Consider the following 13,480-nt stretch of genomic DNA (forward strand, 5'->3'; position numbering starts at 1 on the left):
AATCTCTACTGGAAGCCAGGCGGCTCAAAATATGGCCCCCAACTGTCCTATATCTAGACCGCAACAAGATGCGAGACTAATTACTCCCTGGTCGCTGCGGAACATCATCATCTGAGGTGTCAGCCGGGTCTCCCGCCCTCCTTCTTCTCCTTAGTACAATCTCATCAAAGCTCTCTGGCTCCTCGACATCTCCAAAGCAAGAAAGCAGGCGCTTCATATGGTAAGGAAGACGCGTAAAGAGCTGGTACTTGGCAAAATCGAACTTGGGGTTGTCGTACACCTTTTCCAGCTCCTCCAGCGGTAGCCGCTTTGTCTCCTCGACAAACAGCCAGACGAGGATGAAGGCAACCACGTTCATGGCGGAAAAGAAGCCGAGAGTGCCCTCGATCTTGAACTCTCTATTGATGCTGGGAATTAGGATTGTAAAAATGCCCGCGAAGAGCAGGTTGATGGATATGGCTACTGAGGCACCCTGCAGAGAATGTGTTAGTATTGCACGAAGGAGCTACCCGTCATGATTTGGATAATGGACATACGGCTTCTCGGTTTGACAGAGGGAAACTAAGGCTGGTTAGTTCCTGAAATCACGCAATATTTCAAGACACGAACCTTTCAGAGGCGAGAGTAAATGGGATTGGACCTGGGTTTGTTAGAAGCACACTTAATCAAAGCATGGACTTGGACTTGGACCTACCAAGGCCCGGAGAGTATGCAGCAGCAAACACTGAGAGAGTCAGTATGTATCCTACGCACAAGATTTCCTGGGCTTCTCACAGTAGATGAAGACGATACCAGCAATAGACTCGGAAGCTTGGGCTCCTCGAGGTGTGACTGTTGTGCCGTCGACTGCATAGGCAATAGCCGAGGCCATTAAACAGACACTCATCATTGGGAGGGTGGACAAGAGCCAGCGTCTTCGTCCGATGATATCGATGGACCTGGGAGGGTTAGACTTATAAATCAAGTACTCTTGAGGTATACGAACCTCATTGCTAGCAAGGCAAAGAAGAAATTGACACCACCGAAACCAAAACTGTATCCCATACTCTTTTCGACTCCGTAGTTGCTGAAAAGCTCGTCTATGAAGCTGGTCAGTATCAAGTGTTGATTTTCCTCGAACTGTACTTACTTGAGTAAAAGGCGAATACGTTGACTGTCAACAGAGTTAGCGATATAGGTAGTCAAGAGTTTGTAGACCGGGGAACATACTGCCACAGAGCTGCTGGGCCAGAGCAACGGTACAGCTGCTCAACATGGCGTTTCTCAGATGCCGCTGATTGAACAGAGGCCTGAACTGTCTTCCAGAGAGCTTGAGAACCACACAGATGCGAGACATGTATGTCAAGCCCGAGTCGACATCCTCGTCCCTCTTCTCCTCCTTGACTTGACCGGTCTTGAGTGGATATTGCTTCGCTTCCTGTTTGGCGGCGCTAGTCTTGATCGACCACCAGATGAGGAAGAAGTCACGAGTAGCTTGTAGCTGATGAATTTGTTACACCAAGACAATGTTGAAAGCGGGAAAAGGGAATACAAACCTCGTTCTTGCGGACCTTGCGAAGGATCTCAAAGGCTCGTTCGAGGTTGTAGTTGGGCGTCCCGGGCCTCATGTAGAACCGTGGGCTCTCGTAGCAAAAGCACAGGGCGATGAGAAGTAGGATAGAAGGAACGAGAGGTGCACCGAGGATCAGTTGAAAGGCGAGATAGCGTGATTGGTAATCAGAGGAAGAGAATGGCGTCATTATTTCGATGCCGTTCTCGATTTCCGTGCGGTTCTGGCTGACAATGTGGTAGATGTGAGAGGGCACCGTGTCGAGGACGTTTGTGGCGCTGGCAATCACCAAGTTGACGACAAAGCCGATCATTATGCCACACGCAACCCTGGATGTCGATGTTAGTGATTACGATATAGAAAGGGGGGGACTTTTCTTACCATAGCTGCCATGCTAGGATGGTAGAGCCTCTCCAGTAGCCCACGGCCGTCTCGGAGGCGAGGATAGGGGCACTGACAGCCTTGATTCCCATGGCTGTAGGGGATGTGTTAGCCTAGACTCAAGAGGTGCATGTCCACTGCCGGATCCTAGATATGACTCACCTATTCCGCCGACGATCCTTGCACCAAGGACCTGCTGCCACGTGGAAGCAAAGGCCGAGCCCAGAGAACTGGCAATGATGAGAAGGGCAGAGATACCGAGGGCCCCGCGACGACCAAAGCAATAGTTGACCGGTAGAGAGAGCGGTGCTCCCGGGAAGGCTGCCGTCAGGAAGGGAATGGCATTCATGCCGCCCAGCTGCCACTTTGCAATGCTGGTGACCCCGAGTCCAGTCATGTTGAGGCCCAGTGGGGTAGTATCGGCCGGATCGGTCCCATTGTATGTACCATTCTGGGGGATGAAATCGTCCAGATAGGTGTCCTTGTATGTACCGTTGTTGATACCATTGATAGCATGCTGAACAAAGCCAAAGGTGTAGTTGGACTCTGACGCAGTGAGGTTGATCAGACGGGGCTGGGTGATGCCAACTGTCTCGGCAAACAGACTCCCTGCGTTGATGGACGACTGAACATGACCTTGGAGGAATGCGGCAAGAGAGACGGTCCAGATGATGATGAGCATCCCCCTGCCGGAGAAGAGCCGTTCTCGCTCTGCAACGAGGGCCTTTTTGTCGTCAAGGCTGAGGTCTACTCTGAGAACTAGGCCGGAACCGTCAGGGGCGCTGGTGCCGTCGGTGGCATCCTTTGAGAAGCAGTAGTACTCGTATCGGTGTTTGGCGACTTCTGCAGCATCAAGGAGTTGTTGGAAGGGGACCTTGGACTGTTCTTGGGACAGCTGTCTGCAGGCTTCTCGAAGAGTGCTGTCCTCGACATTGGCTTTGAAAAGAGTCAGTAAAAATAAGATGACCAGAAGATGATGATTGATTGTTGACTTACTGAGCGGATTTCCTAGCTCCTCTCGATCTTCGATCTGCTCTCCGATCCATCCATCGATCAAGCCTCGAGGCTGAGAGCGACCGTCGGCTTCGGCTGGTTGGCGAGCCATGGCTAGTATGAGGCTGTTGATTCAAGCTCAAAAGATCCAACTGGTTTAGAGAGTGAATATTTAGGCCTCAACAAGATTGGAGTAAAAGTTGGAGAAATATGCCTTTGCTGATCTTGTACAACCCCGTTCCAAGGCAGACAAATAACGAGTGACTCCAAAACCTCATGATTCCATCACAAATGAATTCAGCCTGAAGCGGGAGAATAGGCAACGACATTTGCGGCATCGAGTCAGCATGCATGTAACACAAAGCGCTAACACGAACAGTCACTGCAAGGCATACTCGCCCGGTTGTGGTGCAGTTTGTGTATGTATCCTGCAGGCTGTGAGTCGAAGGCTCTCATTCGACGATGTTGGGATGATTTTCAATTAAAGGTCGTATTAGCTGCAGATCAGTGGTTTCACTTTAGGTCATGAAAAACGGCTGAGCCACAATTTGAGCCAAATATCGAGAGACAACCAACACGGGAGACGATTTGAAAACAAGGCGTGTTGGATCGACTCAGCCACGGGCGGCAGGGGGAGGTGGATGAAGGACTTTCCAGCTCTACAGGGATCCTTGACTGCCAAGAACGTCACTTGTCGCACCTCCAATACAAGGCAGTAGTCCTTCGCCTTGCAGGGCTTATGAGGCAGTGCAGTATGCTTACTTGGTATATGTCACTCCGTAAATCCGGGGGTGGGGAGATCCCCAGACTCACCCTGTTCCGCATTTGTTCCGCCTGGACTTGCGCCCAGCATCATCCTTTGAAGCCATACAGACCACGAGAAGGACAAGAGCGAAGCCTGAGGGGGCGTGAGACCCTCACTCAAGCATGGCTGAACCAGCTTCGGCGGTCATCGCCCTCATCGTGACGGGCCTCAAGACTTGGAGTGTCTTTGACGCCCTGATCAAGGCCGTCAACAACTCCCCAGCTGACGCCCAGCACTGGACCGTGGTGAGCGATCTGCTGAAGAATTCATGCTCGCTCATGAAGGAGAGATTGGAGAGATGGCGAGTAACCACTTTAACGCCTACACAAGAGAAGTATCTTGCATCCATTAGCGCACACCTCGAGCACTTCCAGGAGGACCTCTCCGGTCTAGGGATACCAGATACAGATGCCTTCTATGGAGGAAACCCGAGCTTTAAGGATAAGGCAATGAAGGCGTTTCGCTTGAAGCTGGATCAGGATGACCACCTAATTAAGCGAGTCGACCGAAGTATCCAGATCTTCCAGATTAGTGCTTCGGTCCTGGGTCAGTAAGTAAACACTTGCCCTTAGCTTTGATTGCTTCTGACATCTCGAGATAGGTTAGAGTCAGGTCCCGTCGAGAGAGTCAGAGAGGTTCTCAACGAGCTCGGGACAGCCTTTCCACGATTATCGACCGACGATCAGAAGCTGCAGACATGGAGGCAGACCACCCAGGCCTTGCTGACGGACACGGCGACGCAGTACTTCCGCGAGAACCCGAACCCATCGAACGCACAAACTGAAAACCTCTTGCTGCCTCCATCGGGACGCAGAAAGGGTAGCGTCAGAGAGCTCCAGTATAGGTTCGAGGCAGCACAGAACTGGGCTACTCGCTTCTTCGAGGCCGACATGCCAATTCTTGCCCTGCCGTTCCAGCGGCAAGCGATCGAGCTCGGAAAGGAGTTGAGGGAACAGCAGCCTGACTATGCTTTGGACATGGCAGAGCGGGTCAATCTGGCAGAGAAGTACGTCGCCATCGCTATTTCATGTCAGAAGCATGATCAAACCGCCATCCCAAGCGCCGTCGAGAGGCTGGATATGCTTGGTTCCACGGTTCTAGCCGAGTCACGCCCTCACACGACCCCCAAGCTGTGCGACGAGCAGCGCAGAATCGCCGAGATGTTTGCCGATCTCAACGAAACTGATAAGGCCATCGATTTCTTTCGGCACGCTCTTGATGATTACGTACGGTTGGGGAAGGACGAGTATCATCGGCAGATTTGCGAGACCTACAACCTGACTGTAGGGCAATACCAGAGGAGCAGAAGGCACATTGACGTGGACGCGTTCCGAGCCGAGATGCGTGATGAGCTCGGGGACGACTTTGTGCCGAGACGGGACGGTCTCGCTCGAGCTGTTGCTTGGTGCACTTCCAGGGGATTTGATGTGACTGGAGAGGATGAGCTCACCTTTGCTCAACTCACAGACGGAGATGGGAACACGCCACTCCATGTGGCTGCTCGAGACCGGGAGATGGACATATCGGTCTTAGTAGAGCTCATGACGCTTGAAAGATTCTACGAGATGGAGGATGGGAATGGTGACACGCCTCTTCTTGTCGCCGTTAGCAGCTCAAACGTCGAGGTTTTGAAGGAGCTTCTAACAAGGCCATACCTGGTCCTTGTTAGAGACGCAAACCAACAAACGCCAATCCATAGGTGTCGAGACAAGGACACGCTTCGGATAGTGCTCCAAGCGATGGAGACAACTAGGAGTCTGCCGAGTCGTCCTAGCTTGGAGAATATCGGCATTGACACCAAGGACAGCTATGGGCAGACAGCTCTGCACCTATTTTGCTATCAGCTTCAGGCTGGCCTTGTCAAGATCTTGGTTGAAAGGGGGGCTGACGTGAACGCCTTCTGCTCAGGGGATAGGACACCGCTGATGCTTGCACTCCGGCAAGGACAGAGCGAAGCGGAACTTCATCGCATCATTAGAGTTTTGGTTTGCGGGGGCGCACACACAATAGGTACGGACAGGTATGGTCAGAATGACCTGCAAAAGGCCCTTCTCAGAAAGGGGTATGACCAGAGGAAGATCCTCAAGCTGAAGGCTGGAGATTCCGGGTCAAGTACGATGAGCGCAAAGAGTTTTAGACGGGTGTCGACAAACTCTTCAGGGAAGAGGGGGCATTGGCCAGCGTGGTTATGTCTATCAAATATGCGGCGTGGTTAGAGACTTGCTGTTTGGAGTTGGTACGAGATTGATGAAGGTATAACCCCGTTTTGGACTCGTGACGAGAGAGTCACTGAGCAATGTCGAAGGTGATATGGGATTTAATGTATATGATGAAACGTACATAGAGTCAATGCCAGGGCACCTGTTGCTGGTGCTTTGAGGCTTGCAGAGTGTGTCCTGCCGGAACGAGCCACACGCTTGACAAGTGATGATTTCGATCGCCAGGTCTGTGCTTTGATGATGCTGTCAACGTTGCATTGGCGGCTGCAGAGTCTCACACGCAATCCACAAAACAGCATGCCTTCGCCGTGTTGGAGTTTGGTATGCGTGGAGGTTGACGGCCTCGCCCGTCTTCTGAAAAGTGTCAAGCTTGGAATTGAAAAGGATTCACAGTCTGATCAGAGGAGAAACAACCCAGAGAAATAACAGGCCTGCCTTCCTAATATGGATGTCAAAATACTGCTGCCTAAACAGGGTATGTGTTAATAGGACCGAAAGAGCCTGGCCATAGACTGTCTTGACCGCCAACACACGGGCTGACATGTGAGCTAATGCAAGCATACCGATGCTAGGCTCAATGATCTGCGGATATAGCTTGTTAAATTTACAATCAAACAAGAGCTGTGTGCCTTGAGGTGATAAGCGAGGTACACGAGGATTCATGCCCAGACTGAAGGAATGGCGTAGCGGAGAAGCCGAATGGGGGGTATGAAACAGTGGAACCACGTGTACCATTAGTTGCGAGTTGAACGAGCACTGCTAATGCTTCCTGCAACAATGGCTGGTTGTGAATCTTCTGAAAAGCACGGGGTGAGAGCTTGTAGTTCGAAACTCGAGTCCACCTCTAAACGAGTAGTCAGGCAATGGCTCCCTGAGTGATGTGAGGTTGCAGGAGCTAAGCCACAGATTTGGGATTTAGTACTGGAACAAAAGCAGAGGCTCAGCTTTCCCAATTTGAGCCTTGTGATTGGCATTGGGCTGAGGCTAGCCCTCTGCCACACACGGAGACGGACCCTGCTTCGGTGATTGGACAAATGCTAGGTAGGTCATTGGTAGGACAGCCGTAACCTGTGATGCCTTAAAAATATGTATATGTCCCATGCGTGTGCGTGTACTTGAAGAAGATGGATGTACAAGTTTGTGCATCGAGAAACCCCCTTCCCCCAAAACACCCTCGCTTCTAAGACTCTAACCGGACGGAATGTTAGATAACCCCCTAAACAACCAGCTTGAAACTGGCGTCGTCGACATAGTAATCGGCCTCAGTGCAGGAGGCAATGACTGCTACCCCTGGTCCCGCGTTCAGCCAGTTCTGAGTCCACTGGCAGGTCGTCTCGAGCTGCAACCAGCCACCAACGCCAGGAACGGCTGTGCCCATGAAAGAACCAGGGATGAAGCCATCCCCGACAGAGCAAGCGGCGTAGAAGTATTGGCACCTCATGCTGGGGTCTAATTTGACCCAGACGGAGAATTTGTACTGCGTGTCGGCTACGACCTTGGAGGCCGGCACGGGTTGGATGACGCCGGTGTTGTAGTCGTACTGGCCCTGGGGGGTGAGGGGGGATGACCAGGTTATGTGGGCAGACTGGCCGCCTGAATGGGACTCATCAGTGGCGATGGCGACGGTTGCCCAACTCTGGTACTCCTGCCAGGGGCTCATGGAGTCATTGGCCTCGAAGCCTCTATTGATGAGGATCTCCGGTGGGCCTTCGGGGACGGAAGATGTGGTAGACGAAGCCTCGGCGGTCGAGGTTGTCGAGGTGAATAGCGTGCTGGAGGTGATGGTGGAGGAGTCAGTCGAGATGCTCTCGGAAGCGCTGCTGGTGGTCGAGGCGACGGTGGAGGAGTCGGTGGTGCTCAAGGAAGCCGTCTCTGTGCTCGAGGATGCAGTCTCAGTGGTGCTAATGGTGGCACTTTCAGTGGTGCTCAAAGATGCTGACTCGGTGGATGAGGAGGCGGTCTTGGTAGTGCCCAGGGAAACAGTTTTGGTACTTGAAGACGCCGTCTCGGTGCTGCTCCAGGTTGTAGACTCGGAACCGGTAGACGAGACAGTGCTGGAGGCGGCAGTCGAAGCAGAAGTGGTGACGGACTCAACAAACACAGAAGACGATGTCACTCGCGGCCTGCACACTGACGCAGTGGCCTGATGACCAAGAGCCAAAAGCTGAAGAAGGTCCTCATCTTGGCGATGATGTATTAACGAACGACTGGAAACGAGTGACGGGTAAAGAGAGACAATCGCTGGAGACCAAAATCCAGGAGAGGAAGTTTGGGATACAGGCTGTTTAAAAAAGAGCAGCCACCATTGGGAGGTGGCTTTGCCAATCGATGCCAAATGAAGGTCACCGTTTAGAAGCGTCCAAAGAAGTCTGGCTCGCTGAGACTATCGATTGTGGCGCTAGATAGTGCTTGATCGTGACATGGAGGACGGATTGCGACGCCTTTCCGAGATTTGATATCGTGAATGGGATGCTGCTTGAGTGCCATCTTGGTTTCCTCATCTTGGCTTATTTGTCTCCAACAATTGTGAGAGCTTGCTGATGCTAAACAACTCTTTACAGCAGTAATAGAGAGAATCACCCATGCCCTCAGCTCAGTAACAATGCTCAGGCACTTGAATCCTTTCTGTGGGCCTATTACGCTAGTCAACAACACCATCCTTGTTGGCCTTCAGGGCTGTCTTAACTACAGACATCATTGGCCGATTCGGAGCGGGCCGCGCCAGCCCAGAGTTTGCTTTTGTGTCCACATTTGTCCCTCTTCTTCGAGGATTGACCACTCAGAAGATTGTGCCTGATCAGTGGAAAAGCGTACCGGGACAGCAGCATGTGGCGTAGGTGAGTGTACTGTATTGGGAGCATGCATCACAGGTCTGGCGGAGGTGTACTTGGACTGAGAGGTGTAGTAGAGAATATTTATTATCAAACAAAAGTTCAAAGCATAGACGTTCCTTCATTAACTTCGTGTTAGGCTCTAACCCGCTGATAACGCCAATTTCATCCAAAAACCAGGGCACCAGCTTACTGCACTGCTGGGGGAGAAGTAGGCAACGAGACTGGAGTTGGAGGATAATAATACTGTTGGCTGTACTGGGGCTGATGGGCGGGCTGTGCGTTCTGGTATTGATTGCCTGGCTTGTACTGCTCTTGTGGTTGACCAGGAACCGTGTAGTGCGCGCTGAGTTGATACTGAGGGGCATTGGTGTTGGCTGCAGGGGGAGGAGCCTGATATTGCGCTGCTTGATATGGTGCTGGTGTTTGCTGGGGTGGTGCAGGTGTATGAGCAGTTGGATAAGCAGAATGGGTATACGCTTGTTGGTGAGATGCTGGTTGGTAGTGTTGAGGATTGTAGGTAGGGTGTGGAGCGAGAGGCTGCTGTGGCGTGCTGATCATCGAAGCCCTCCTGTTGGGGTCCTCCTGAGGAGGAGGCGGTGGCACCTGGGTTTGCTGATATGTTCCAGTGTGCTGGTACGTGGCTTGCGGATAATACTGGGGTTGGGAGCCAGGGCCAGTTGGTTGCTGGTACTCGACTGACGGTGTCTGAAGTGTAGGTACCGCTTGCGGTGTCGTCTGAGGAGGCACTGAGACTGGTGGCACTTGGACTGTAGACACGGGCTGCGATGTTGGTGGCGGAGGAACCGAGACTGAAGGTACTTGAGCAGATGCCGGTTGAGGAGTTGGCTGAGGGGGAAGAGAGAGGGGAGGAGGGTATCCCGCTACAGCTGGTTGAGGCGTTTGCGCTGGGAAGTATGTGCAAGTCTGGGGCTGTTCCTGAGCGGGCGTCGGCAAAGGAGCACCAGAGTACTGCTGGGGTGGTGGAGACTGATATGATGAACCCGTTGGTGCAGGCGTTTGAGCCGGAAGAGCGCCCTTGATGCCCGACATGTCGTACACTTGAGTTGAAGGGGCAGGGTTGTTGGGTGGGTTCGCCGTCGTCTGGGGAAAGTAGCCTGGTTGCTCGTGTGGTTGCGGCTGGGCGACAGCGGGGGACTGGATATTTTGCACAACCTGGGGAGGATATCCCACAGCTGGAGTCTGCGGTGGTGAGAGAACCTTGGCGCTGATTGAAGGTGCAGAAGAATGTCCCGGCGGTGGAACCTGTTGCTGAGGAGGAGCCTGTTGTGCAGAGGCAACTTGCTGAACTTGCTGCTGAGGGATGGTTTGATGCTGGGCAGGAACTTGCTGAGGAGAGAAGACCTGTTGCTGAGGCGCCTGTTGACCAGGAACCTGCTGGTGGTAGGAGACAGGTTGCTGATAGGGCTGTTGACCGGGCTGCTGCTGATAGGGAGCCTGTTGTTGAGGGACACCCTGCTGTGGAGGATAGCCATAGTATTGCGGCGCAGGCTGCTGGCCAGTGGCATCCGGCGTCATGTACTGTTGACCCTGAGGTGCTGGGGTATAAGCGATGGATGCCTTGAAGTCCTGAGGATAACCATTCGCATTCAACGCATAAGAGGGAGGAGCCGGTGTCTGCCCGTCGGCAGGAGTGTATGGCGGAGGAGGAGGAATGGGAGGCGCTTGAGAGGAGCTACCGGCGGCGGCATAAGGGTACCCCTGTTGGTTGTAGGGCTGGATTGAATATCCAGCTTCGGCGGCCTTGGCATCTTGGACGGCTTGGAAGACACCGGCTTTCTTGAATGCCTTGAGGGCATCCTTCTTCTTGAGACGATCCGTGTGCTTGTGTTCAATGGCCATTCCCGCGCCGTCGAGGGCGGCATGCGTCGCGAGCTTGATGGCGGTTTCGTTGGCTACAATCGACTGAATCCCATGCTCTGCTCCAGCAGTAGCAACAGCGTCGGCGCCCATGGACCCAACTCCCAGTGTGACAACGCCGATAGTGCCACTGACAGCCATGCTGCCTAGAACATCGCGTTTGCGGGTGTGATGAGTCGAATTAAGCCTGTTGAGGTGCCGCTCGATTATCTCGCGCTTCTTGCGGGCGTTGTGGATGGCTGGTGCGGCCATGGCCACGCCGATGGTCGACACTCCGAGGGTCAGAGGGATGGCCATGCCTGAGACGGCCGTAGAGGTTGCGGCGCCGGAGATGAGGCGGGTGTAATGCTCCCACTCGCGCTGGAGCTCCTCGAGGGTGAGTCCCCTGCACTTCTCATCGTAGGCCTTGAAATCGAAGGGCATCTTGGCGAGTTGTGCTGTAGAGCAGCACTACCATCGGTGATGATAGGTATCGACAAGACAAGGACGACTGAAAACGCGGGGGACAGCATTCCCTTTACATAACTTGTCTTTATCAGCGGTCGAGACCGGATAACTCGGCGGCACGAGGCACATGTCGTTTATTTCTGGCTACGGCTGAACTCCAAAGACGCTGGAATGAGTCTAGACTGAAGAAACTAGCCCACTCTCCCATGCAAGGACAAGCCACGCGAGGCACAAAGGATCCATTCCTCCACTAACGGCAAGGCAGATACGCGAGCTGAGTTTCAGAAAATTAAATAAACGAGCGCCATCTCCGCTTATGTTACTCCAAGTGCCGTGCTTAACGCCTGAGGGCTTGACAGGGCTTGACAGGCACCCACCAAGCATCATCCCGGGAGGTTGTCACTGGTGCGGCTTCTAGGCATCGCCAAGCACTTCGGTAAGGTATTAAAGTTGTAATTCAGCCTTGGCGGATCCTTCTATTTGCTGTCGGTGCCTGACAAGCATGTCACTCGTTTAACGTCGACTCAACAGCCTACTTCTCTGGGGAACCAATATCACGCGCCATTATTGAATATTGTCAGCAGGCTCTGGCCGAGCCATCCCTGTTCCGTCCCATTTGGCGCGCGATAAAAGCTTGAGAGGGTGACATCCCGACGAGTTCGCAAATGCTTAATAGGACTCCTCAGTAGGCTTGGCATGGGTAATTGCAAAGAACTAGTTATGCGGAAAGAATAGCGAAAACCGTCAATTGCGTTCAGGCATTGTTTGTAATGTCACAACGTTTAGGCATGAGGCCAACTGCGCATTTTTCATTTGGCTCTCCTGAATCGTTCTCAATTAATCACCTTCAACCAACCTCTCCACGTCTTCAGCCATTGTCTGTCACTCTCGCATAGCCTTTTCGTCTTTGGATCCGTACTTCTGAAGATCTCGACATTGTGACCAACGACTACAGGCGACTGCTGATAACCCTTCTCTTCCGCCCCTCAGGCAGCGGCTCTGATTTCTCAGTATCTGGCTTTTCACGCGGATCATCCCAGGTCGTCGTGCTTGTATTGTGGTCCACGAAATAGATGCGGCCTGATTTCTCCTCCAACCTGAGCTCCCAGCCTGCAGGAAGTCGTCCCATCTTGAGCGTCTTGGCGACGAGCCTGGCTTCCGCGCTGCGAGGGTCGATCCAGGTCGTTTTACCCTCATTGTGGTCTACAAAGTATACCCTGTTACGGTCGGGGGCTATCTTAACTTCCCAGCGTGAAGGGAAGGGTGTCGACAGCTTCACTTGCCGGGGGAGACGCTGTGTCGACTTAGTATGGTTATACGTGGGCTGACTGGGGCAAGATTTTACCTTTCCTTTGCTGTCGTGGCACGCCGGGCAGGGCTCTTCTCTCTCGTTTGAGGTCCAGACATGGCCACAGGGAGAACAATGAAGTAGGCGCTCATCATCGCGGCTCAGCCCGTCCAGCGACATTGGCAGCGCTTCAAGAGCGAGAACCTGCTGGTGCTTTCCCAGGTGTTGATAGAATTGCTTGGCGTTTTGAGACTCCTCAACAGGCGGGTCCCATTCGTTACATAGAGGGCACGAAGAAGCCTCAAAATGCTTGGGAGGTACCTGGCTCGCTTTCAAGGCCTCGGTAAGATCCCCCTCAACCACGTTGTGCGCAACTTCAAGATGCTCTTTGATTTTGGACATAGTTTCGAAGGTTGGCTTTTCAACGTTGTTGCAATGAGTGCAGATCCATTGCTGCAAGTGTGTGGTTATCTCGTGAGTGAGCCACTCCTTTTGGGTGGTGAAGAGACCAGAAGTGCAGTCTTTAAAGGTGCACACATACGGCTGAAGGTCAACTAAGACGTGCTTCCTGCTCAGTTGTTAGTCTCAAGGGCCATGGTCTATCTCTGTAGTCAAACACTTGCCTCCATTCCGGCTGGGTGTCCAGAACCTGGGTTGTTCTGCAGTATGGGCACTCAATGGGTTCTCTAAATTCCAGCTTCTTCCCGTTGAACGTCAAGTCATCCAGGTCCGGAATATCCTGGCTCGTAGCTTCGTCAGACGAACTGATGAACGAAGTCGCTGGCGTAGAGACTGAAGCTTGGTCGGCCATGTCGTCGGAGACACGATCCTCGGCTGTTGCAGGTTGAGCGTCTTTGGCCTGTCTATACCGGACGATCATGCGTCGTTTGGTAATGGCATTTCCCAGACGCCGCGCCAACCAAGCTTCATCCTTAACCTTTGGGAACTTGTCCTTCACGTGAGTGATGTCGGGAGAGCTTTCACGCGGCTCAAAGCTGTCTGGGTTAGGAGCCTGTTCCTTGTCTTGGTTCAAGGAACCCGACGCGTTGGAGATGGAGGAGACCATATTGAAATTTGCAGCTGCGG

The 13,480-nt window shown here is 52.9% G+C and overlaps 5 protein-coding genes across 5 annotated transcripts; 1 reads left to right on the plus strand and 4 right to left on the minus strand.

Moving 5' to 3' along the window:
* Positions 1–76: 76 nt before the first annotated feature.
* LRP88_10628 (uncharacterized protein) lies at positions 77–3,035 on the minus strand (the record flags this gene model as incomplete). Its single annotated transcript, XM_083247080.1, has 12 exons — positions 77–472; positions 537–561; positions 610–640; positions 695–724; positions 775–938; positions 986–1,079; positions 1,130–1,153; positions 1,210–1,480; positions 1,536–1,878; positions 1,931–2,024; positions 2,093–2,866; positions 2,927–3,035. 12 exons carry the CDS (start codon positions 3,033–3,035, stop codon positions 77–79), a joined length of 2,355 nt encoding a protein of 784 aa, XP_083098193.1.
* Positions 3,036–3,850: 815 nt separating this feature from the next.
* Positions 3,851–5,481, plus strand: LRP88_10629 (uncharacterized protein; the record flags this gene model as incomplete). Its single annotated transcript, XM_083247081.1, has 3 exons — positions 3,851–4,278; positions 4,330–5,347; positions 5,428–5,481. The coding sequence occupies 3 exons, from the start codon at positions 3,851–3,853 to the stop codon at positions 5,479–5,481; spliced, it is 1,500 nt and encodes a 499-aa protein (XP_083098194.1).
* A 1,682-nt stretch (positions 5,482–7,163) lies between these two features.
* On the minus strand, positions 7,164–8,128 carry LRP88_10630 (uncharacterized protein; the record flags this gene model as incomplete). Its single annotated transcript, XM_083247082.1, has 2 exons — positions 7,164–8,001; positions 8,079–8,128. 2 exons carry the CDS (start codon positions 8,126–8,128, stop codon positions 7,164–7,166), a joined length of 888 nt encoding a protein of 295 aa, XP_083098195.1.
* Positions 8,129–8,967: 839 nt separating this feature from the next.
* LRP88_10631 (uncharacterized protein) lies at positions 8,968–11,082 on the minus strand (the record flags this gene model as incomplete). The annotated part of the gene is made up of 1 exon (XM_083247083.1): positions 8,968–11,082. One exon carries the CDS (start codon positions 11,080–11,082, stop codon positions 8,968–8,970), a length of 2,115 nt encoding a protein of 704 aa, XP_083098196.1.
* A 973-nt stretch (positions 11,083–12,055) lies between these two features.
* Positions 12,056–13,460, minus strand: LRP88_10632 (WW domain-containing protein; the record flags this gene model as incomplete). The annotated part of the gene is made up of 3 exons (XM_083247084.1): positions 12,056–12,400; positions 12,452–12,962; positions 13,012–13,460. The coding sequence occupies 3 exons, from the start codon at positions 13,458–13,460 to the stop codon at positions 12,056–12,058; spliced, it is 1,305 nt and encodes a 434-aa protein (XP_083098197.1).
* Positions 13,461–13,480: the final 20 nt, after the last annotated feature.

This window comes from Fusarium phalaenopsidis (assembly GCF_050370095.1).
Source record: "Fusarium phalaenopsidis strain FUZ10S chromosome Unknown contig_32304, whole genome shotgun sequence".
NCBI classification, from domain to species: Eukaryota; Fungi; Ascomycota; class Sordariomycetes; order Hypocreales; family Nectriaceae; genus Fusarium; species Fusarium phalaenopsidis.